Source organism: Manis javanica, chromosome 2, assembly GCF_040802235.1.
Source record: "Manis javanica isolate MJ-LG chromosome 2, MJ_LKY, whole genome shotgun sequence".
Classification (NCBI taxonomy): Eukaryota; Metazoa; Chordata; class Mammalia; order Pholidota; family Manidae; genus Manis; species Manis javanica.
Window position 1 is genome coordinate 188,005,000 of NC_133157.1, and position 25,671 is coordinate 188,030,670.

Genomic DNA, 25,671 nt, shown 5'->3' on the forward strand with positions numbered 1-25,671 from the left:
GGCTATATGGTATCATGAAGACTAGCTGGAATATATTTTGTGGATGTAAGGATTTGTTAAATATCACTTTAAAAATGCATCTCATAGTTAAGTTCATGAGTAAAATCACTCTTCAAGTACTCTAATATTTATTAAATCAATATTTAAGCTTTCCCATCTACAAATTAAATTCACAGCAATTTGAAAATACTCAGAGTTTTGGTGAAAATAAATTTATCCCCCTAGAATAAATTTTTTTCTGTATTTGAATAAATTCTTAGTTTGCATCTCAGCAATTTGACATATATTCTTTCAAAGTAATATTTACCATTAAATTACATTATATATCTCCGATTTTCACTTTTACCCTTTGGGAGTAGATACGCAATACCATGGGGCCTACTGCATTGCACTTAAATTTCAGTTTTAAGATCGTTATCATTTAACATTAAGAAGACTATTTTTTAAATTGCAACAGTAGTTTTAATTAGAAAAGACTGTCTTTAAGGTACTGCATGCTCAGTGATTTTTTGCTATTTTTATTTAATGTAACTGAAACAACTTTTGAGCGATTTTAACATTTTCCTTATATACAACTAGTTTGCTTTTAATTACTTTAAGTGTCTCATTTTGACCATATGCTCTATAATTTAGAGAAAGCTGGGCATAGGTAGCTCTTAGCATTGTTTCTTTGGGTGATAAATGAATTAATGAGTCAGCAGTCAAATTCTTTTTACGACTAATTTTGTTTTAAAATAGAACTTGGATTTCAGTGTAGGGTTTAGTAACAGCCGCATTTAGAACTTTAGGAAAATCTTCTAAACTCTCTCATCGTCTTAAGTTAATCATCTCCGGTATAAGTTCTTTTCAACAAAATCTAATCAGTCTACAATCATTGAGAAGCAAGAGCAACTTTGTAATTTATAGCTGGAAAATACCTTAGAAATTTTAAGGACCAGCTTTCAACAAGCTAGATGGCGGCTGTAAATCCGGGGAAAGGAAATCCCGGGGCAAAATACCCCTAAAAACCAAAATCAGTCTAAGGGAGAAATAAAGTTTAAAACCCATTTATTGCTCACAAACTGCAGTCCCAGGCCGTCTGTCTTCACTTCTCTGCTCAAGCAGCAACCACAACACTGGCCCTCCCCCTCACCTCTCAGGTACAGATAAGCCCTCTGTTGCCTCGGTAATTACCCATTGATAAGCAGATGAACTTCTCCATCCCTGAGGAAAGATGCAAATGCACTAAAGCCACATTTGTTTACACCTCTGAACGCCTGTTGATATGCAGATACCAAAGCCAGGCGAGATATTATGGAAATGTTTCAATTTTACCCACACCGGCAAGGTTAGGAAACTTGTCTAAGGTTACTGAACTTCTCTAATGGCAGAAATGTTCCCAAATCTCAGCATTCCGAACTCAGTCCAGTAACATGTATTACCTTTTCTATCAATCATTGATACTCCTGATCGAGGTTCTTCATTGTTGTATTGGCTGGTATTTACAAATTTATGATTATGGGACTTTTTGGTTATTGTCATGTAACAGATTTTCAACAAATACTGCTAATTTCACTCTGTCAGTACAAGACAGATGACCCTGTTAACAATTTTTCATCAAATAAAATATTTGTCAACTCAAAGAAAATGCTTAAAAATTAAACGCGTTATGTGTGAGGGTTTTTTCCTGCACATTTTGGAAGATGCTTTCTGCCAATTTACATGCAGGCTGAACTATTTTCAAAATGAGCATTTCTACTTCTACACACTCAATCTTACTTCAAATGGTAACATGTCTTCTACTTTTGGAACTTTACAAACTACCAAAAGATGAGAGGTGAAATAGCTTTTTAAAAAGACAAATGTATAGGGATTTTAGAAAACTTGATTTTAGGAACAATTTTGTAGTACTTATAAAATCTTTCATATTGTTTATTGGTATATAATCAAAAAGGGAGGTCATTCAAAAATCAAGAAATATTTTATTACTAATGAACTTATTATTTTCCCCAACATGGGGAAATTAGTCTGTTGTTTTTTGTGTTATTACAGATTAATTTTGATGAAGGACCAGATGATTCCTTTGTTCTTGTAACTTAAGAGGACTTACCTGGAATGTGGGGATTTTTCAGAAAATGTATATATTCTTTAAGGATTTTAAAAGTCCTCATTTTTACTGGCGATTGATAAAATATAGTATTTTTATCCAGATTGTTTATCATATGGAAATCCTATAGTGCATCTTTAGCAGATTATTCAATTAGAAAATCAGGGTGTCAGCTACACACTCAAGTGTAACATTAATACTCCAAAGCAAGAAGTTGGTTTCCTTGCAGTAGTTGATTTATGTTGGGCCAGAATAAAGTATCTGATTGTTTATAGTGTTTATTTCAGATCTAGGAACTGGAAAATGCTTACACTTGATGAAGTCAATTCTAACAATATAAGTAATAAAAAATAGTAGTGTATCCAAAATCACCTATATTTTATGTTCCAATATAACATTCTTTCCCTATTTTGACAGTGATTTTCATCTTCCTGTTTGTGTTTTGCTTAGCTTACTAGTACAAATACGTTAGTATCTCATTATTTATGGCTGAAGATAGATAAGGCACCAGGTAATTGTGTATGGCATGGTGAAACTTTTGGGTAATTAAAATGTACATAGATAGTAACTGTCTAATTGACTTATAGCATATGTATAAAAATACGTGAATAAAATGAAAGGCATTATGTGAATAAAAAAAGGCAAATGTATACTTAAGTGTTCATGAATGATAAATATGTGAGATAAAGATCAAATGGTGACCAGTAAATCTTTTGATAGAAGACCTATGATCTGTAGTCCCCTCACTTCCCATTCCATTACCTCTTTAACCTCATCTAGTGCTTCCCCCTTTGTTCACTCTACTTCAGCCACAGATATCTCTGCTTTTCTAAAAAATGTCAGACATACTCCTACCTCAGGACATTTGTACATGCTCTTCTCCCTCTAATGCCCTCTCTACATATAACTTTATGACTAACTCCCTTACTTCAAATTCTTAACTGAAAACTTGCCTTCTTAGTGAGGGATTCCTTAACTACTCTATTCAAACCATCATCACCCTAGACATTTCATTGCCTTCTTACCTACTTCATGTTTATCTTATTAACACTTAACCAATATTTAAGTCACAAGATATTCTATTCATTTATCTTGTTTATAATCTTTTTCTCCTACTAGAATATAAACTTTATGAGAGCATGGATTTTTGTCTGTTTTGTTTGCTGGTTTATCCCCAGTGCCTAGACATGCCTGAATTACAGTAGGTGCTATATATAGACTTGTTGAGTGAAAGACTATTTACTACCCTAAAAATAATTCTAAATAATCTTAGATAAGTCAGGTAACTCATATTTAATTATACTAAATTCTTACTATTTTTATTAAAATAATATCTCACAGCAGAGAAAGTTTCTTGCCATTTAATGAAAGTACTAAATATTGCAGTAAAATAAATATTTAATCTTATATATTAAAATGGATTTTTGGATTTTCTCTAATTGTTATGTACAAAAACTCTGCATTTTAATTCCATATGAACATTTCATTTCACCATACAGTAACACAGTATTTATCAAAATGTTCATTTCTAAAATAAATTAATATTATTTAATATCAACCAAGAAAATATTTTGTCAATCCTTTTAATTATTTTCTTCATACCTTGGCCCCATGCATTTTATTGAAAATAAATTTTGAAATCTGGAAGTAAATTTTAGTGCTGTGGATTTTGAAATTATAAAAATTCACATGCTGCATTACTCTATTTTAAACATTAACTACGTATTACTGGAACTTTATGGGAGACTGTAGGGGGAAAAATATCTAAAAAATAATTAGATTCCTGAAGTATGTTTAGGTTCTTATTATGCACATTGTCTGTGTTTCTGCCAAGCTCTGATTTTTTTTTTTTATTTGTATTAGAAGTTACATGGGAAGACCAGCAGAAAAAGGTGAATGGTACAATAAATGATGACAAACCATTGCCGAAAAAGAAACAGCAATCTGAGACAGGTTTGTCAGGGTTTGGAAAACCACTGAAAGCATGAGACGATAAGCATTGCATTTCGTGCTTTTTAAATAGATGTGTGCTTTTTGTACCTCATTTTTCTCATTTTGGTGTGAACTTTGTAGTGTATAGATCCTATTTATATTATAGTGGTGAGCACTTCATTTCAAGTTTGTTTAGTAAACTAGTTCTACGTATTTGGAAAAAGAACAATTATTTTATAATTAAGGCTACTTATTTAGGAAAACAGTTAGATTATTAAGCACAAATGGTCATATTTTACCTATACGTTGTTTTGACCAAATTAAAGTACCCAATGGAGGGGTTCTTGCTTCCCTAAAAAGTACTACAGAAAGATCAATGTATTATTTAAAGTTTGTCTTTGTAGGCCATTCCTTGTTTTTAATTGCAAATGCTGTCAAGGTATTATGCCCTATCCTGGGAATTATTTATTTATACCTTCTGTAGCTGAAAATACTGCCAGCAACAACCACAACAAGGAATGTAGTAAAGCATGTGAAGGCAATGAAGCCTCCTTGGGGCATCCATTCTACCAAAGAACTGAAATGAAGTGACTTTATTTTCCTCTTCTTTTTTTTTGGCAATATAAGATTAATGAGGTAGAAGACAAAAACTTCAGCCAGGAGTAAAAGGAAGAGCAGCAAAGTACAGAAATAATAAATCAGCTGAATAATCAGTACCACTTTTAATCAGTAATTGGATGAGAATACACTGAAAATTTCATTGAAAATTTTACAATTCAAATGTTTTTAATAGATCATTATTAAAATGGATATGTCTATAGTAACAATATTAATGTATTTTTCCGTATTGTCTCAGTTCATCTTAGATTTCTAAAACCTATGTATTAAAATATGTCAGTGTATAAATTGATAAATAATAAAAGCTAATTTATTAGTGAGTGTTCATTGCTCTCCTGTGGTATGCCAGGCATTGTGTTTGGCACAATTACTGGGTACACAAGACAGATGCAGCAGTTGCCCTCATAGAGCTTACATTCAAGCAAAAATACATAAATTAAAAATAATTATACCAGTGATTAAATTGTGATAGTGTTATTAAGGAGAATAGGGTACTTCGAGAAGAAAATACTTAGAAATTACATAGGTCTGGAGAACAAGGGAAAATACTGCAGTGCAATGGTTCAATCTGTGAATTCTCATTTAGTAAATCAGTCACATATAAAAATTTAATAAAATAAACTAGAATTCACATTGGAAATTTAAGTATGTTCATAAAGTTGTAAGAATATCTTACATGTTTTTTCAGATCTTCATTTAAGAATCAGTTTATTTGGAAAGTAATAATTAGCTCAATAGATTTTTAAAAGGAAACAAATTAAGTGTAAAATTAATGTTTTATGATTTATATAACAAAAGTTACTACGGTAAAAATCTTTCTTTGCTGTGGTGTGATGTGGGTTATCCTTTGTCATAAACTTATTTGTTTGTCTTGTTTGACTACATGACCATGTGGCCATATATATCTATGTAAATAAATTACATTGTAAATTAAAATCATGAAGCAATGCAATGTTTAGTTAAAATTATTTTAGAATCCCACAAGCAAAATTTTGAAAATTTCCTTTAAATATTATTAATTTATATATTCTCATATATATAGGAGATATATGTATGTATATATCTCCTATATATATTATGATTTTAGCCCTTGACTTGAATATGAGCTATGTGTGCAGTAGAGGAAAGTTAATATAATTAGAGTGCCATAATATCATGGTTTAAAATATTTATGGATTTTTCTGTTTTGGCAATTGTGCATTTTCCTATATACCAGGAAATTCAAACTGGTTCTGGAAATTCAAACCCTAAACACATGAGTAAGTATGCAGTATGCAAGGCAGCAAATGCTATATTAAATTTTAGTGTTCCAAAAATATTTTTGTTTGTTTCCAAAAGAAAAGTAGGAGATGCACAGAATATTTTTAATTCTTATAACTTCGGGGTGATAAAATGAGAAGAAAGGAATGGAATATTAGGTGGGGCTAATTACATTTTAGTAACCTGTTCATGAGTCTGGACTTTACAAAAGACATGTTTGAAGTTATTCTTTATTTTATATCAAAGTGTATCTATGATATTAATTATCTGTTAAGTATAATCAGTGTTTAATATATAATTTTTACTCACTAAAGTCTAAGAGATCATCTTCCATTAATTATTCAAGATTCTTCATCAGAGCATTTTATAGTAGACTTGTGGCATTAGAAAAAGTTTGTAAAAACTTGAACACAGAGCTGAGATGCGAACTCAGCTATGTATCAATAGCGTAATTTATTATCATTTTTACTTGCTGGTATATGAAAGTCTATGTAACAACAGTACATGGGAATTTTGTCATTTTTAGTATGCATATTAACAACAAAAATATTCTTATTTTAAATATAAGACTATAGAACTGGAGGACTGTGTGGCATTAAATAGACTAGAAAATGAAATTTTCAGTATTTGGATGATTTTAAGCATTATGGACTGGTATCTGCATTTTTTAAAGGAAAACTTGGACATTTCTGAACTAGGGTGTCCTAGGATTATCAGCAAAAGGGGTGATTTATTTTCAGTATTTCAACTTAATTGACAGCAGTATTGATGAATATTCCTGGGAAATATGATATTTTCATAGTAATACCTTTTGTGTAAGCATAAAATATAAGAATTCTACAAATGATTTTAAGCTCCAGGTTTTATGGATAGTGTTTAGAGTGATTCATTAAATGTCTTCCTCATATGAAATACGAATTAAATTTTGTTTAGTCTGTGATGTTAATAAAACATTCGTAATATAAATCAAGAATTATATGAGCATGGAAAATCTGTTTTTATTTTTTCAGTGATCAATCTGATAATAGACTAGAATACTATGGTCAATAATTATGCAGTATTATTAAACAGTGGAAATAAACCTTAGTCTATTGAATTTTATTATTTTCACTTTGTGAATTTATCTTTAATAGTAATAAGAAATGTGTCTGAGAAAAGAGCATATTTTACGTAAAATATGTATCTCATATTTTACTTAAACTCATCCCACAAAAGTATGGTGGGAAAGCTAACTTCAGTTAGACTGAATGATGGTTTTAGAATCGATAGTTTTTCAGTTTCTCCAAAATAAAAACTCTTGGACTTAAATAATTCAGAATCTATTTTGAGATATAATTTTAAATAATTCGATATGTTTGATGATTAATTGGTACTATTCATAAAAGGATTATCTGCTTTGATTTGTTATTTTCTAAGCATAAGGTATGGTAAATCTAGGAAAATCTTGAATCAGCATAGCTACCCTTAGTGTAATTACCATGAAAACCATGCCAGGGCTACTTAAACTTGCTGTATCCTATCTGGAAAATAAATCAGCATTTTTCTGGAAGCATAGCAAAATACTTTTCTGGGTTACTGTGTCATTACATAATATTTTGGAAATTGAAAATATTCAAAGTAATGAGTTATATTTTATTATTACTATAACCTCTTGTGTGGCTAAGCCCCTAGTTTTAACATTATGTGATTTAGGTAATGTATTAACCTTTAATTTTTTTCAACATGGATATTTCCATATTATGTTCTTTATGGATCTATAACTGTGGTGAAGGTAGGATTTTTTTTTAATTCTACCTTTGGAATTATACTTTATGAAATTTGTCTTAAGAAAAAGTAAATATTCAAAGATGTATTTTGTTAGTGAATTGTACACTTTAACAGTTCTCGAGTATTTTGATATTATGGACTTCTGTTTCCTTTTATTAATGAATATTTTGACATGTTTAAAGGTAGAAGCAATTTATTTCAGTCTAAATCAGTATTCTAAATTAGTCTTATTTGATACTTGTTAATATGTCTAATCTAAAAGAGTCAAGGTCGTTTGTATTCTTGGTCAGTAAACCAGGTTGGTAATTTCTGGACTGTTGCAGTGAATGTATTTATTTCTGACAGAAAAAAAAGTGATGTAAACAAAGTAAATATTTTATAAAACACAAATAAACTAATGAATTTTAGAATTAAATACTACTGGCACCTTTAGATGTAAATATAGCACTCTTTGTTTAACAAGCGTGTTTTCTGTAAATAAAATGAAATCTTATGATTTATGAATTTAGTTCATTTAAAGTTGGTTCAGTTTCCTCTGAATATACAGATAAGTTTATAATGCCAAGCCTGCGCTTTAATGACAGTCTTTTTTATGATAAATAGTGTGTTACAGCTTGAAAATCAATTATTTTAAAGTCCCTCAAAACATACTCTTAAGTTGATTTTTCTTGTGCATTTGAAGTTGCATTAAATGTCAGGTCACAAGAATAGAATCAGAAAAAAACAGCACAGCTAGAAGTAAGATAAACATTTTTTTATTAATTAGCTTATAAAAATAGTGAAATGTCTAAAGAGATTGTACCTTATTTTAGTAGGTAGAAGTTATTATTAATTTTCACTAATTTTGATTGTTGACCACATTATGGAAAATAACAATTAGCTTAAAAGTAGTTTCAGATTACTTGGATTGAGGAATTTTTCAACACGATTTTTGTCACAATGGAGAAATTTTAGTTGAAATCTGTAACTTGGTAAACACTTTGCTTTTGTATTCTAAGTCTATCCTATCTTTGTATCTATCATTGAGGGTCTCCTATGAAGTAGATGCTTAATTAGGCTTTGCTTTGAAAGGTGTCTCTCCTGACCTCAAAGGAAACATTCTAAAAATTTATGACCTTTAAAAAGCTCTCATAATATGATTAGTTTTTAATTATGCAGAGGTTCTAATATACACTTAAATCTTCGGGCTTCTGTTTCATTGTCAGGAATCTTTTAAACAGAAATCTTGCTTCTATAAGACATATATTTTCTTAAGTACAATTAACTCTGATGAATATTATGTCTGTTGTAAATGGTGGTAAATAAAAATATTAGCCAATCAACAGTTTCAAATAGACGTCATACACCTTTGGTAAAAACTGTATTCATCGATAAACAGGCCCCATGTGTATACTTTTTTAAATTAAGTTGATTTGCAGATTATTATTTCTGTTTGAACTTGAAATGTGTTCACTTAAAACCTAACAATAATTAATACATTAATGTTGGCAAGGGAAAAATTTTTGGTTTGCAAAAAATTGTATATAAAAGCTGACATTATTCATTCTCAAAACTTACTTTTTTAAATCAAATAACTTTATGAAAATGATTATTTTATATAGCTATTTATTGTCAGTAGATTTTGTTTTTAATTTTTAAGGACCAAAATACAGACTGCTTTAGTGTGTGTGTGTGTGTGTGTGTTGTATTACTTTGTTTGATTAAAAACCCATCCTTTTTATAGTTTGTACCTTGATGGTACCTTAAATTTAAAAATATTTGTTCAAAAGTAATTTACCATAAGTGAGGAAATGATGTTTATGAGTTATTCCTATCTTATAAATTTCATCTATTTCAGTAATATACATGGAAGTATTTTATTTTTCCTTCATTAGTTCATATATTGGAATGAACCAAAAAAAAAAAAGCTGTACATTCTCTTTACCGAAGTCTTTATATTTTCTAAGTCTAAAACTAAAATCCAACTGTAGTTGTGGCAGTAATGGACACCTAAGAGAGTGTATACTTTTGTTATTCTCAATCACTCTAAATGGTAATTGGTTACATGAAGCATTGGAAAGAGTTACATTAGAACTGCCATTAATAGCACTGCAAAGTAGAATGTTTATGGCAAAGTGATTGATCAAAGGTAAAGTAGGGAGATAAGAAGAGTGAAGGCTTCTCAAGGTTCACTGAAGTCTACACTTCATTATAATAATGTATGTGAAATCAGTATTTATAGTTTATTACCATTTAAATAAGACATAGCTGCTTAAATGGTAAGGTTTGCTGTTTCTCTTTTAAAATGAGGCTTTTAATACAAATTACATATAATAAAAATAGTAACTACAAGGAAGACAAAGCCATAAAATTTTAAAAAATATATTTGACATAGCTGTAAATTACACATTGAAATTTTAGAATTTAAAAGAACATTCTGTCTGCTAATTAAAGTTAAGTGATTTTTTAAATCTAAGATCTGTTATAACCTATTTATGGATCATGTTCACATAAATGGAAAAATGGTTTAATGGACTAGTTTTGCATAGACTGTGATTCCTGTCAAGTCTTTCATTTTCATCCTTTGTATTATTCAAATTTTGAATTATTTTCTAAAAGAAAATAAATTGTTGGTGCTAAATGTTACTCTATTCTGCGTAAGAGTATTGTTTAATTACTAGTGTAGTTGTAGTAAGTATCTCTTTTTAAAAACATTCTAATCAATACTATGTAATAAAATATCCAGTTCAGGTGTCACAGTGAAATTTTTTGTTTTCCCTTGTTTGACTTTTTATTTCACTTGTTTGCATTGAGTTATATAGCATCTGGTAGAAAGAAAAATGAGCTGGTAATCAGGAGACCTCTGTTCTATTTCTGGTTCTGCCACTGAACTTGTTTTGTGACCTTTGGTAAGTCACTTGAACTATTTGTGCCTCAGTTATTCTCTATAATAAATTAATGAATGAGAAGAATTTTGAATGCTTTGTGTCCATATAACATGAAAAGTATTGCCTCAGTGCCATTAAAAATAATCCAGGGTAAAGGAAAATACTAGGTAGACAAAGAAACTTCATTTACTTCTGTTATTTTTATGTTTTCTGCAAAAAAAGAAACAAATATTTTCTTAGAGGTGGAATAATTTATGTAGTTATTTCATCAAATTCATACCAGTTTCATTTCAACATGCAAGGAAGTTATTTTAATAGTATGGTAAATATGTATGATGTATGTAGTGGGGTTTTGCATAGAAGAAATAATTTCAAGATATGATAGAATTCAAAGTTAACCTATGTTACTAATAAATCTCTGATTTTTCTATCTTCTTTGAGAAATGGGTGGATTGGGAATGAAAGCAAAATATGACATATATTACTGTATGAGTACATTTCAGGAGAATAGTACCTCTCCTACTGGCCAATCTTATCAGCAGAGTCTGGTTTGTAACACAATTATGATGAAATTTAGTAATTTGATCAGATCAAAGATGTGCATGTATTATAATCAAAATGATGCTGTTAATTTTCAAAATGTGTCACTCCTTTTTCAGTTCTCTACTATTTATACTAGGATTTGTGTTATTTTTAAGAAAAAGTGTTTTGGTCATCTTAGCACTTTTTTTTTCCTAGTAGAAAGTTTTCATTTTTGCACTACTCATAAAATGATAAATTTGTTACAGGAAATAATCCTCTCAAGAGTTATAATTTCAATATATCAATATTCCAAGTGTATTTCATATATGTTTTTCTATAAATCTCTCAAAACCTATGATGCAGAAATGAATATGGTGTTCTAAGAATTTTGTTGTACCTGACTCAAAGCTAAGCAGGCAGTTAAATAGGAGATTTTAATTTTGTGCTTTATTATTTATCTGCATCAGTCATACTAATACTAACTCATTCATACCTTTGGAAGTAATTTTTTTCTCAGAATGCCGAATTTAGCCAATATTTTCCGTTTCAATCACTCTATAAAATGTCTTCTGAAATTATCTACTAGCAATGGAGAAACAAGTGTTTCCAAAATGCATATCATATCTATTATAGTAGATGTTGGATTTTGATGGGGTAATTTAAATGGAATCATCAATGATATGTGGTGTCTGTAAGAATTTTCTGATAAATACGCATTATAAGGAATATGATTAAAGAAAATCTATCTAAATTGAAGGCTAATTTGAATTTGTAATATTTAAATAAAGTCATATAGTTCAACTATTCTTGTAATGAATTTTATTTGTTATTCTTTATAACATTCTTATGATAATATTTGGCTGTACTGAAGCAATTTCAGTGAAATATTGACATGATGGCCAAACTTTATTTTCATGTGCATACTGATTAATTTAGAAATTTTTTAAAGTATAGAAAACTGTTGAAACTATTTTTATTGCTCTTTTTGAAGTTGATTTAATTACATTCTTCTTTAGATGATAATTAAAAATTCTAAAAGCATCTCCACAGATTTTAAATGGACTCAGAAATATCTTGAATAATATGGGCATACAAGTAAAATTGTTTTTACTAATGGTATCTTTCTTTGGCATCAGTATTTAGGATTGGCTATTCATAAAGAATTACAAACTCTTGAATCCTTTTTATTTCTACACTAACTTTATTTTTCTGATTCTGCTAACCCATAGTAGCTTAACCAATTCACCATCAATTCTTCTTTAAGTATGATATGTATCTGATTACATCTTCCCTACAACTATGCAGAGGATTCTTTCTCAAAATGATTTGGGGCTCTTTCCTTCAGTGTCACTTTTTATCTTTTGAGTACATCCACTCACACCCATCTCCTTTGTCTATGTCTGTCCTTTACACGATGTGATCACAGAAGAAGTGGACTCCACAAGGAGAAGACATGCAGGTCTGTCTCTTCTACTGCTTTTCTTTGTTATTTATTCATTTATTTAACTTGTCTAAGAAATTTTTTACTATTTTTTTATTCACCTCATAATTTTTCATTCTCTTCTAAATATAACAAAATGTTAAATCTTGCAGGCATTTTTATTTTAGGTAGTTGCATATTCAACTTTTAACAGCACTTGATCTAATTAGATGGAGAAAAATGAAGTGATTTTTATGTAATATGTGCATATTTTTTTCCATAACTGGGTAACTAACTCCAGATCCAAATGTATGTCATTGTATGTGTGTTTGTGTGTGTGTATAGTCAGCTTGATTAAATTAACAAATTAATCATAATTTGTTCTTCAACTTACTTTAGACTTAAAACTAGTTTTTAACTTTAAAAAAATAATTCTAAAAGTATTTTATTTCTATCATCAGTTCTGCAATGTGCTAGACTGTGAAGAATACTAAAGACATAATACAGGCCCTAAACAGGCTAGCAGTATCACTGAATAGTTAAAATATGCAGATAACATGCTATGTTAATGTGCCAATATGGATGACTCTTTCACAATACATTCTACAAATCTAGAAAGACTAATAAAATTTATTCCACCCAGATGGCCAGAAAAGGCTTCATGGAAGAAGTAGCACTTGCACTAAAATTTAATATTCATTCAACACTCACTTATTAAGCACATGCTGTGTGTTACTGTTCTAGGTGCTGGAAATAATAGGACACACAAAATAGCCCTCTATCCATGTAGCTTTTTTTTTAGTGTGAGTCTGACAAGTAAACGCAATAATACTATAAGTGCTAGAAGAAATTTCTCTATAGAGAAATACAATGGAATCACAAAGGATGGTATGATCATTTTCACCTGAGAAGGATGGACATTAGTTCAAGAAAGACTTCATAGAAGAGATGACTCATAAATCAACTGTTATGTTGGCCTCGTGCAGAGGCATTTCAGGCAGAAGAAATGATATGGACAAAGTGGCTACAAACAAGTTTAGGGAAAGCAGGTAGGATAGTATTCCTGAAGATCATGTAGGTTACTGAAAAATGTAAAGCAAGAGAGGAACAATATCAGATATTTGTTTCTAGAAAGATTACTTTGGAAACTATATAAAAAATGGACTGGAGCAATATAAGCAAAAAGATCATTTATGAAGATATTGCATAGATCAGAAAAGATTATAATGGGATGATTCAAGATCAGTGGAAGCAGTTGATATCTGAGAAGTTATTTAAAGAGGTAGAATCTGTAAGACTTAGTGACTGATTAGATATTGATGCAGGAAAAAGAGGAATAAGATCTCAAGTGACTGAAATGTTTGGATAGATGGTGGCATCCTATCAAGATAGGGAATATAGATTGAAGAAGTTTTATGGGAAAAATAAAGAGTTCAGTTTGGGAATGGGTTGAGTTTCAGGTTCTTTTGAAGTATTCAGGTATGAATATCTAGTAAAAGTGATTGGATATATGGGTCTAGAACTCAGGAGAAAATTCTGGGCAGGAGACATAGATTAGAGTATCATCTAATTGATTCCATTAGAATGAATGAAATGCCAAAAGCATTATGAAAAATATAGAGCCAAGATATATGTATATATACTTATACTCTACATAGAATAATGCCAGAGGAAGACAAATATGTTGTTAAATGATAAAACTAATCAATATTCTTTGCCTAATTGGTTCCAGTAAAGTTGTGGAAGGTGGAAGCCAGATTGAAAAGAAGGGAAGGGAGATCTAAAAGAAATAAATGGAAAAAAACAAAGAGAAAGGAAATGAATTTAGACTAGGATTCCTGATGGCTTGGGAAATCATAAAATTAAGAGTAGCTTACCATGGGAGATGCAAGAGGGAGATCACCAAAGAAAAGATATGTTGAATGATGATACTTAAAGTGAACTTAAATTTACAATGTCATTGAGTCTCTAAGATTTTGTGATTGTTTCATTAGCACACTTCATATATAATCATTAGGATCTATGGTTGGAAGTTAATAGGTAGCTATAGTAGAAAGAAAAAGATGTTGAGGATGCTGAGGAAGCTGGCAAGGAGAGTGCTGAAAGTGCTGTCCCAGACAGATTAGGGAAGAGAGTGGTTATGTTAAATCATGTTTAGATGCAGAGTTTTCTGTGAACTGAAAGAGAAGTGGTGCAATGAAAGAACTGGAGTTGGTTCAGATATTGAAGGCTAATAGAAACAAATACAGGTTATTTTTGGAGATTGATTTACTGAGGTTTAGTATTTTCAGATATTAGAAAATCCCAAATAATGTAAAGATTCAGGGTTTGCTCCTGGGAATGGGTTTCTGAGATGGATCATGGATTGCAGTTTGTGAAGGCAAGGAAAGCAACGTACTTTGATGCTAGAATTTTTTTGGCGTTGAAGTCACTGAAGGCCTAAGTTTGACTGGCAATGGATGTAAAAAGTTGCTTTGAAAGTAGGTAAGAGCAAGGAAGTATAATGATATGAACACAAAAGGAGCAGATTTTACCTGAAATTAGAAAAATAAACATGGATGCAACAATGCAGACCTAGAAGAATGCTGATACCACTTCCAGAGTTCTATAGTACTTAAGGTACAGGATTTTGAGCTTAAAATGTTTCTGAGGTAGGCAATATTCTTGTTGAAGTATCAACTTTCCATTCAGGCTAAGATATGAAATGAGCATTCTGTGATGAGGCTGAGGATGTATAAGATTTCAATAAAAGGGGTCATGTTACAGAATCCACAGTGGAAAAGATTGGTATGTCTCTATGCAATGTAGAATTAGAGAAAGAAGCTCAAGATAGGTAAGGTTGACAATACAGATTGGAAATTGTTAAGAAAAAATAGATATCAGGCAAATGGAAGAAAGGATTATTTAGTTTAGTAGGGGAGGAAACTAAATAAGGAATTTAAGCTAAGTTTGGGGAGGAGAGAATTCAACAGGGTTGAACAAAGAAATCTTCATGATGTCCATAAAGGCATAGGGCAAGTACTTAGTTAAGGGATTTTGAAGATTAGGGAGAGATTAATAATGGAAGCAACCTTAAGAAAAAAAATTGTATTTAGAGCATGTGTGGAATGGTTATAGAGGGAAGAGAATTCTGTTGGATTCAAATATTAGATCCTAAATTACTCTTAAATGTTACTTAAACTTAGTTGAAGTCTTTTGTAGCATAAACTTTAAAATTGCAATTGTAGCTATATATCTATAACCCTTCCTTCCTGGTGTGAGGAAGCTGAAGAATGAGCTTTCTCAGTTCTAGTGGTAGACGCCTGATACTGTTAAGTGGGGACGTGGTCTGTATTAACTAGAAATGAGTTTAGGATTTCCAAAGTTCTCTAAGCCTAGAGATAAATGAAGCATTGTGCATTCTCTTTCAAATGAAGTGAGAGTAAAGAGGGAATGATAGAGAAGGTAATAAGAGCTTCAGAGAAAAAGGAAATAATTTTAGAAGAAAGAGCAGTAAGTTTTGTAACAGTCAATCTAGGATGGATTTCGACTACTTAAAAGTTGATGAAGTTAGGGCTTTTCAAGAACTGACTGGAGTATGTGTGACCAATAAAATGTAAGATCTTTATTAACTTATCACTCACATCTCTAAGGAATATGTAAGTTGGTTTTATTTCTCTGTCAACACCACCTGTTAATACTTCACCTAAAAATGTAATGGAAAAATAATTTCATAAGGCTAACCATTTCCTTGACTTATTATATTGAAGTGTATGTTTTATATTTATACCACAATCTTAGGATCTTCATTTATGTTAATAGGTCTACATATAGTCACTGCAGTTTAATTCTATACAATGAATGGAGGAATGGAGTTGATCACATATTTTGAAGAAGCAAAAGAACATTGATTTTAGCTCTTACCAATCATAATTAAGTTACTTTTAAATTAGAAGTAGCAAGTTTTATAAGAATTTATACTTTTTTTTCTTACTCTTATGAAATTTCATATGGTAATTTTTAAATAATTGTAGAACAAGTTTTAGAGACCATTTGAAAGAGAGCTAACAATACAAAAGGGATTTTAAATTACTACTTGGTAAGTTCCATAAAATGCCATCTGCTCATGTTTTGAATTCAACTTTCAACCTCATACATTTTCAGAACTCCTTCCAGACCTGGTCTAGAGCATCTGATGATCTTAGTGCTTGTGTAATATATGTTTTTATTCATAAGGAGATCTCAAGAACAAATGATTTTTGTCAGTCATATTTCTTACTAATTCCTCAGGTAAATTATTATATTATAATACCAATTTTTGTAGTATGTTAAGTAGCTATTACATTATTATTATAGTTGATTCTGTGCTACATCAAGAGTTTTAGAAAGTATGTTTATAATTACTGAATCAGCCTGGTCTATTAACTTCCCAGGTACTAATATTAATTTGGAAAATGTAACAATTCAAGTTGAATATTTTCAAACACTTCTTAATAAAAATACAATTGGGAATAAGTAAAATATACTTCATATTATAATCATAATTCTTTAAAAAAATTTTTAATATATTTTCAATTCCTTAAAATTTTTTTCCAGTTTCTTTGAGATATAATTGGAATGTTAAAGATGCAAAACATGATTATTTGAATATGTATATATTGTGAAATGATTGCCACAATAAATTTAGTTAATGTACTATAGTTCTTAGAATAATTATTTCCTGTTAGGGTTAGCTAAGGAAAATTTTTCAAAATTTATACAATTACAGTATTCTGTTTTTTATTGAGGTATCATTGATATACAGTCTTAGGAAGATTTCACATGGGCAGCATTGTGGTTACTATATTCACCCATATTATCAAGTCCCCTGCCGCCTACTCCATTGCACTCACTGTCCATCAGCCTAGTAAAATGCTATAGAATCATTACTTGTTTTCTTTGTGCTATACTGCCTTCCCAGTGACCCCTCTACATTATGTGTGTTAATCATAAAACCCTTTAATCTCCTTGTACCTCCCTTCCCATGCACCCCACCCCTTTCCGTTTGGTAACTAGTCTCGCTAGTCTCTTCTTGGAGTCTTGAGTCTGCTGTTCTTTTGTTCCTTCAGTTTTGCTTTGTTGTTAATACTCCACAAATGAGTGAAATCATTTAGTACTTGTCTTTCTCTGCCTGGCTTATTTCACTGAGCATAATACCCTCTAGCTCCATCCATGTGGTTGCAAATGGTAGGATTTGTTTTCTTCTTATGGCTGAGTAATATTCCATTGTGTATATGTACCACCTCTTCTTTATCCATCATCTACTGATGGACACTTAGGTTGCTTCCATGTCTTGGCTATTGTAAATAGTGCTGTTATAAACATAGGGGTGAATATGTCTTTTTGAATCAGGGATCTTGTTTTCTTTGGGTAAATTCCTATGAGTGGAATTCCTGGGTCAAATGGTATTTCTATTTTTAGTTTTTTGAGGAACCTCCATATTGCTTTCCACAGTGGTTGAACTAATTTAATTTACATTTCCACCAACAGTGTAGGAGGGTTCCCCTTTCTCCCCATCCTTGCCAGCATTTGTTGTTCCTAGTCTTTTCTATGTTGGCCATCCTAACTGGTGTGAGAAGATATCTCATTGTGGTTTTAATTTGCATTTCCCTGACAATTAGTGATGTGGAGCATCATTTCATGTGCCATTGGCCATCTGAATTTCTTCTATGGAGAAGTGTCTGTTCACATCCTCTGCCCATTTTTTAATCGGGTTATTTGCTTTTTGGGTGTTGAGGTGTATAAGTTCTTTATATATTTTGGATGTTAACCCCTTGTCGGATATGTCATTTACAAATATGTTCTCCCATATTGTAGGATGCCTTTTTGTTCTGCTGATGGTGTCCTTTGCTGTACAGAAGCTTTTTAGCTTGATGTAGTCCCATTTGTTCATTTTTGCTTTTGTTTCCCTTGCTTGAGGAGATGCGTTCAGGAAAAAGTTGCTCATGTTTATATTTAAGAGATTTTTGCCTATGTTTTCTTCTAAGAGTTTTATGGTTTTATGACTTACATTCAGGTCTTTGATCCATTTTGAGTTTACTTTTCTGTATGGGGTTAGACAGTGATCCAGTTTCATTCTCTTGCATGTAGCTGTCCAGTTTTGCCAACACCAGTTGTTGAAGAGGCTGTCATTTCCCCATTGTGTATCCATGGTTCCTTTATCATATATTAATTGACCATATATGCTTGGGTTTATAGCTGGACTCTTTAGTCTGTTCCATTGGTCTATTGTTCTGTTCTTGTGCCAGTACCAAATTGTCTTGATTACTGTGGCTTTGTAGTAGAGCTTGAAGTTGGGTAGCAAATCCCCAGCTTTATTCTTCATTCTCAGAATTGCTTGGCTATTTAGGGTCTTCTGTGGTTCCATATGAATTTTAGAACTATTTGTTCTAGTTCGTTTAAGAATGCTATTGGTGTTTTGATAGGGATTGCATTGAATCTGAAGATTGCTTTGGGCAGGATGGCCATTTGGACAATATTAAATCTTCCTATCCATGAGCAAGGGATGTATTTCCATTTATAGGTGTTTTCTTTAATTTTTTTCATGAGTATCTTGTAGTCTTCAGAGTATAGTTCTTTCACCTCCTTGGTTAGGTTAATTCCTAGTTCTTTTATTCTTTTAGATGCAACTGTGATTGAAATTGTTTTCCTGACTTCTCTTTCTGTTAGTTCATTGTTAGAGTATAGGAATACAACAGATTTCTGTGTTAATTTTGTATCCTGCAACTTTACTGAATTCAGTTATTGGTTCTAGTAGTTTTGAAGTAGAGTCTTTATTTTCTTTTACATACAATATTATGTCATCTGCAAACAACGATATTTTAACTTCTTCTTTACCAATCTGGATGCCTTTTACTTCTTTGTGTTGTCTGAATGCCGTAGCCATGACCTCCAAGTTCTATGTTGAATAAAAGTGGGGATGGGGCATCCTTGTCTTGTTCCCGAACTTAAAAGAAAAGCTTTCAGCTTCTCACTGTTAAGTATGTTGTTGGCTGTGGGTTTTTTGTATATGGCCTTTATAATGTTGAGGTACTTGCCCTCTATACCCATTTTGTTGAGTGTGTTTTTCATGAATGGATGTGGAATTTTGTCAAATGCTCTTTCAGCATCTATGGAGATGATCAGACAGTATTCTTTTTAACATGAAAACAATTCCTCTTTTTTTCTTTATTTCTGATTATTCTGAATGCTGTCCATTGATATGTATTATTTCAAATCTGCAGTTCAATTCTTATCAGATTTGCTTGGCATGTATGCCATGTTATGAGTGCTTTATGCTTTCACTTGATATTTTCTTCTACTTATATTATGTTGTAAAGTTAAAGAGAAGTAGCATTCATTGTAGGGGAAATATAACATACGTGTATGTGTACATGTATAAATGCATATATAAGCTTATACTGAAATTTTCCCAAACTGTTCAATTATTGATTTATTATCCATCCTATCATTATACATTCTACTCATTTTATAGGTATTCTCTGTGCATTGATTACATCCTATATTTAATGGACTCAATTATTGATGAAAGTCTAAGACACAGATACTTAAGATTTTGCTTAGTTATGAAAACCATAACCCTAGTAAAATGAAAATGTAAATCACTCAGTTCATAAGGAGGCATGGGGTGTCAACTGTCTATTTAGTACTGTGGTTGACAGATGTTCCAAGAGAGACAGTAGCTTAGAGGTATATTTATACAAGGTTAAGCTTAACATTTTATTGAGTGGTATTGTGATATTTTAACCAAAAAGTCTGAAGTGAAATATGTATGTGCGCCTGTTTATATAAACATATATTATATGAAAGCTTCTATTGATAAAGTATAATGCAGGAGATTAATTCTCCAAAGCCTATAAATCTTCAAATATAAAAGAAGAGAGTTACGAAAATTTTTGGAACTTGAAATAATAGGTATACCCAAACAAGAAATAAATGTGATCTTGAACATTTCTTCCTTGTGTGGATGGTGTGGAGGAAATTGGAAAGATTACTGGGATAAGAATCTTAAAATTGGAAAGATTACTGGGGTAAGACTTAGTTTTAGACCTATTCTTGCTACTGAGCTGTGTGACCTTAGATACTTAATTTAATGTCTTTGGTTTCAGCTGCCTCATATTGAAAATGGAAGTTTGGAATACATTGTTCCTTACTTCTTTATGGATATAAAATTCCATCTTCATTTGAGGATAAATCCTGAATTTAAGATGTTACTGATAAATTCTCAAAATATTTTTCATGCATTCTGAATACTCTAACATTCAATCTTACCTAGGTCTATTGTCCAAGTTAACTCTCTTTCCTAAAAATTGCAGCTATTGGGGAAACATTTGTTCTTACTTGTAAGAAATGGTAGTCTAAGAAGCAGTATTAGAGGATAGACTGTGGAACTAGACTGCCTGGTCAGCCCCATCACTTAGTTGCTGTGTGATCCTGAGAAATTTACTCCTTGTGTCAAAGATTCCTTATCTCTGATGTGGGGATAATAATACTACTTCAAAAGGTTATTGTAAGGATTCTTTTAGTTAATGTATAACATGTCAAGCACCTCAAAATAGTGTCTGGTACATAGTAAGCACTATATAAGTAAAGCTATTATTTTACTTATAAATACATTAAGAAATGGAACTTTTATTTTGAATCAACTGTATTGAAGTCTGTGCATGTGATGTGTAGGCATTCTTTCTGTGATACAGAATTAATTCTTTTTGCTATATGCAATACAAATATCTTATTCTAGTTTTTGGCTAGGAGATAGTTGTCATACAGACCTGTGTATCATGACTGCTGCACCTGTACTGTTGAGCCTTATCATTTCTGAGGCAACAGATTGGTAGAAACGTCAAGATTTTGAAATCAAGTAGATTTGAATTTTAATCAGGTTCTGTCATCCACTAGATGTGACATTGGACTACTTGCTTAACACTATTAAAAAAATAAACTTTACTTAGATTAAGGTGTTAATAATGTTTTAGTGAAAGGATAAAGGAGTTTCTCTCTGGAAAGAGGAAGCCTTCCTAAGAATAAAAGACTTGACTATAATGTGGCAGGTATAAACTTTAGAATATCAAAATCAGCAGAAAAAATTAAAGGCAAACAACAGATTGGGAAACATATTTGTAGCAACTCAGAATAATAAGAGCCTTAACACCTGAATCACTTTGACAAATAGATAATATATTCTATAAAACTCTAATAGAAAAATGAGCAAAAGACATGTACAGATATTTCACGAAATAAGAAATTCAGTGGTCAGGAAACAAATAAAATATATTCCATTCATAACCAAACTGAGGAATTTTTTATTAAATGAGATACTGTGTTTCACCTATTTGAAAACAACATTCTAATAGCTAAGAGTGTGGTAAGAGTATAATCTTTATAAACAGTAATTTTTCAGTATAAATTGAGATCCTTAAAAATACTCAGTTTTGACATGGTGGAAATAGTGATTCAGATAAAAATGCATGTACAAAAGTTTCACGAAAGCATTATTTGTAGCTTTGAAAAGGATGTTTTCATGAATGTTAAATAATGGGGGAGTGACTAAATTATAGTGCATATGCAACCATGGAGTTGAATAATTCTTGACAGAAATTAGAAACACTTATTTCTATATTTTCCTGTAATTTGAAACAAATTGAAAAAATATCTGTAAAGAACTTGTCACAGTTTTGTCCCTACTGCATAATCAAAAAAATTGTAGCTTTTATAAATTAATACTACTAAAACAAATTATCCAAAAGATTATTTTTTCTGACAGATATGTAAATAACCTAAACAATGAAATTGAATCCTTATTAAAATAGGTAAAAAGTCCAAGGCAGAGACTTTTAAGATCTCCTTGTAAAATAGCCAAATCATCTACAAGTTTGACTCTGCTAAACTCTAAGCATTCTCTAAGTATCATAGTGGCATATTAAACTGTCATATAACATGGTGGCCTTCAGTAAAAGAGAGGTTATTCCTGATATTCTCATTCCAGTGATATAAAGGTTCTTCAGTCCTAAAAATTAATTTGTCAGACAGTTATCTTCTAAACATGTTTATATGCCAGGCCTTATTCTAGATGTTGGGACATCACAGTGACAAGCAGACAGACTTCTCCCATCATGGAAATTGTTTTCTTGAGAGAGCAAATGGTCACTAAACAAAGCTTAGATTGTTTTAAGTGCTATTATTTAATGCCCTTATGTAACCTCATGCAACTGGGATGGGGAAGGAGTTATTTTAGATAAGTGATCTAGGAAGTCTTGTCTAAAGAAATAGCATTTGAACCAAACCAGAAGAATAAAGAACAAAGAACAAGCTACAGAAAGGAGCAAGGAGATACATATGAAATTAAGATCAATAAACAAAATATAAAGTAAGGGCATTTGAAGTTTGAAAGAAAATGATAATTTTTGTTATGAAACTTTTTTTCCAAAAAGGAATTTATCAGTGACATTTGAGAAAATTTTAAATATTTGAGATTTGCAAGGAGATGGAGAAATAAAATGTAGCTCTGGATGGTAGTTATGATTAAAGTATTTTTTAAATCATTTGAGTTGAAAGGAAAGAGTATATAAATAATAAGTTAGTAATCAAGTTATTTAGTATTACTATGTGCACCCTTACTTTACCATTAGAACGTGGTAAAAGAAGTTATGATTGTTTTCAGATCACTTTCTTCCTCATTTACATTTCTATACTTTCAGATCTATAATGAAAATATTATACAAGGGTTGGCATGAAAGATAAATGGGTTTCATATGAAAGAGGGTAAGTTGGCATGAATAATGCTCCAGTGAAGATAATTTCTAAGAAAAATTAGGCTATAATTTAACTGAAGACAAGGATGCCACCTGAGAGATACTGGTTTCTTTTTATCAGCCTGTACAGAGATTGAGGGGATGGAGTATGGAATGTGAGGGCAAGGATGAGGAAGGTAACTTAAGGAGGAAAGGCAAAGTTTAATGGAAAGCAAAATGATGATAAGTAAAAGTAATTGGATTAATTAATAATGTGACATGACTGATGGGGAGAACATAGTTATAGGTTATAAGGTCATGCAGAATGTGAAGGAGGTTGGTAGGCCAGTTCAGATCAAAGGGATGAGAAGCCAAAGGAGTCTCTAAAAAGAAGATTAAAAACAACTGTATTATGTCTAAGGTTGGGTTTACAGGGAAATAAGTTGAAGCCTTCTTAAAAAAAAGGCCAAAGAGGAGATGCAGCTAGAAAAGAAAAAGGGGAAATGCTAAAAGGGAGGATGCTGAATAAAGGAAAAGAATTAAACAGGAATTGAAGCTATGGTCTTGGATAAAATCGCTCAGAGATAGAATAAAATGAAAGTTAATAACACACTTTAGGAAATGCATATATCTGGAAGGTGGACTAAGAAAGATGAGCCAGCAAAATAGTCTGGTAATGAATGAACGGAAGGAATGGCAGAAAAGTGCCACCATAGACAGTTGAAGGAATTTTATCAGATGCTTCAGTGAGGTCCAGTGGAACGCGGCTGAGGAATGATCACTAGCTTTGGCAAATAGGACATTCCTGGTAACCTTTGAGGGAGAAATTTTACAATATCGGAGTTACCTTAGCTACAGTACCCAATGAAGTCTTCCTTTGAGTAAAGTCACCATGAAATAAAAGAGCCCCAAGCAGAGGAAGTTCTTATTAAATATGCCAGCACTAACCAAATAACATGTTACACTTGACTCAGTACTGGAGAAGCAGTTGGAAGCTTTCAACATTTGGGTATTCTTACTTTATATCTCAAATATATAAGGCTCATTTGTATAAGTACAAGTGCTCAAGTCATGTATAAAACCAATACTTTAATACTACATACAGTAGATTCCACTTATAAGACTTGGAATGGTGATGAATAGTTGATGACTAGGGTATTAATTCTACATACTACAGTTTACTGTTGGGAGACCTGGTATAAAAACTTAGACAAGGGGATTAAGAGGGTTTTACTTTGGAGTAGTTGCAGAACAATGGCTCAGTGATTAAAACTAATTTTTACTTTGCATTTCCTCAATCAGAGATTTCTTCTGGTTGTTAAGTTCTGCTTTCCAAATGCAGCCCATATTTTGGGCAAATAAGTCACTGTAGTATTATTTTAATGCATAATTGAGTTTAGGACCCTTCATAAGTACTATTTTTATTTCTAGTTTACAGACTGAAAAAATTGAGGCACAATAAAAATTCTCAATCTTAATATATATTGGTGACGGGATGGTAGTACAGCATGGAGAACATAGCCAGTGGGTCTGTAACATCTTCCTATGTTGACAGATAGTAACTGCACTAGTTGGGATGAGGATTTAATAATGTGGGTCACTGTTGAACCACTGTGTTGTATACTTGAAACCAATATAAGATTATGTAACAACTATACTTAAATTTAAAAAAAAAAAGGGAAGTCAGGAAACACCAAAGTCCATCTTGGCTCATGAGAAACAAACCCCTATTTGTTTGCAAATATCTTCCAAGTGAAAAACCTACTTTTTTTTTCTTTTAAGAGTACAAATAATCAATCAATATTTTAAGTTAAAAAAAAATTGAGACACAGATCAGTTGAATAACTTACTCCAACCATTTGAAACTGGAATTTAAACTGAAACCATTGGTCTTTGTTCCAGAATTTATGCTGTTAATCTCCGGAAACGGGATTTACTTTTGACAGTGTGACAAGTATAGAAATGTTAAAGCCAAGAAAGAGGGACGTCGTGCAGAGAACACTGTACAGGTTAAGAGAATTCAGAAAGGGAGCTTTAACAGTATCAATAGAGACTGACTCATTCTTGTTCAGTTTTATTTAGGGTCCTCAGTGTAACCGGTATTCCTATGTGGGTATTTGGAAGGTTGAATGAAATTCAGTTCAGTTTCTGGTTTAGCTTAGTCTCTCATGATGGCTCTTCATTTAGTCCTCATCTGTCCTTCTCTGAGAGGGATCACATCTAATTGTTATTCCTCTTTCTTCTCATATTGCACAGAAACATGTTATAAGATGTCCCTATTCATGGAACAGTATAAATTTGGAATTCTGATGGAGTGTTCTACTATATGACATTAGTTACTTAGCATAGTCATTCTTGTTCCCTTGACCAGTAACAAGCATCATTAACACCTTTGGAGAGATACAGCTTGCTACCCAGGCATGAGTATTATTTAAAATCCATATATCTAAG

The 25,671-nt window shown here is 31.4% G+C and overlaps 2 protein-coding genes across 38 annotated transcripts in view; one reads left to right on the plus strand and one right to left on the minus strand.

Moving 5' to 3' along the window:
- RIMS2 (regulating synaptic membrane exocytosis 2) overlaps positions 1-25,671 on the plus strand; it is a 570,663-nt gene that overhangs the window by 405,733 nt on the left and 139,259 nt on the right. For 10 of the 37 annotated variants that reach the window (XM_073229921.1, XM_073229922.1, XM_073229932.1 and 7 more), the window contains one exon: positions 12,479-12,511. The exons of 24 other annotated variants lie outside the window; for them this stretch is intronic. In XM_073229921.1, the coding sequence (XP_073086022.1) occupies positions 12,479-12,511 (33 nt within the window). Of the gene's footprint in view, positions 1-12,469; positions 12,512-25,671 lie in introns of all 37 variants that reach the window. 3 more of the 37 variants (XM_073229944.1, XM_036995676.2, XM_036995664.2) reach the window with 2 other exon arrangements.
- The window catches only part of DPYS (dihydropyrimidinase), a 461,295-nt gene that overhangs the window by 120,573 nt on the left and 315,051 nt on the right, over positions 1-25,671 (minus strand). The gene's annotated exons all lie outside the window — the stretch shown is intronic.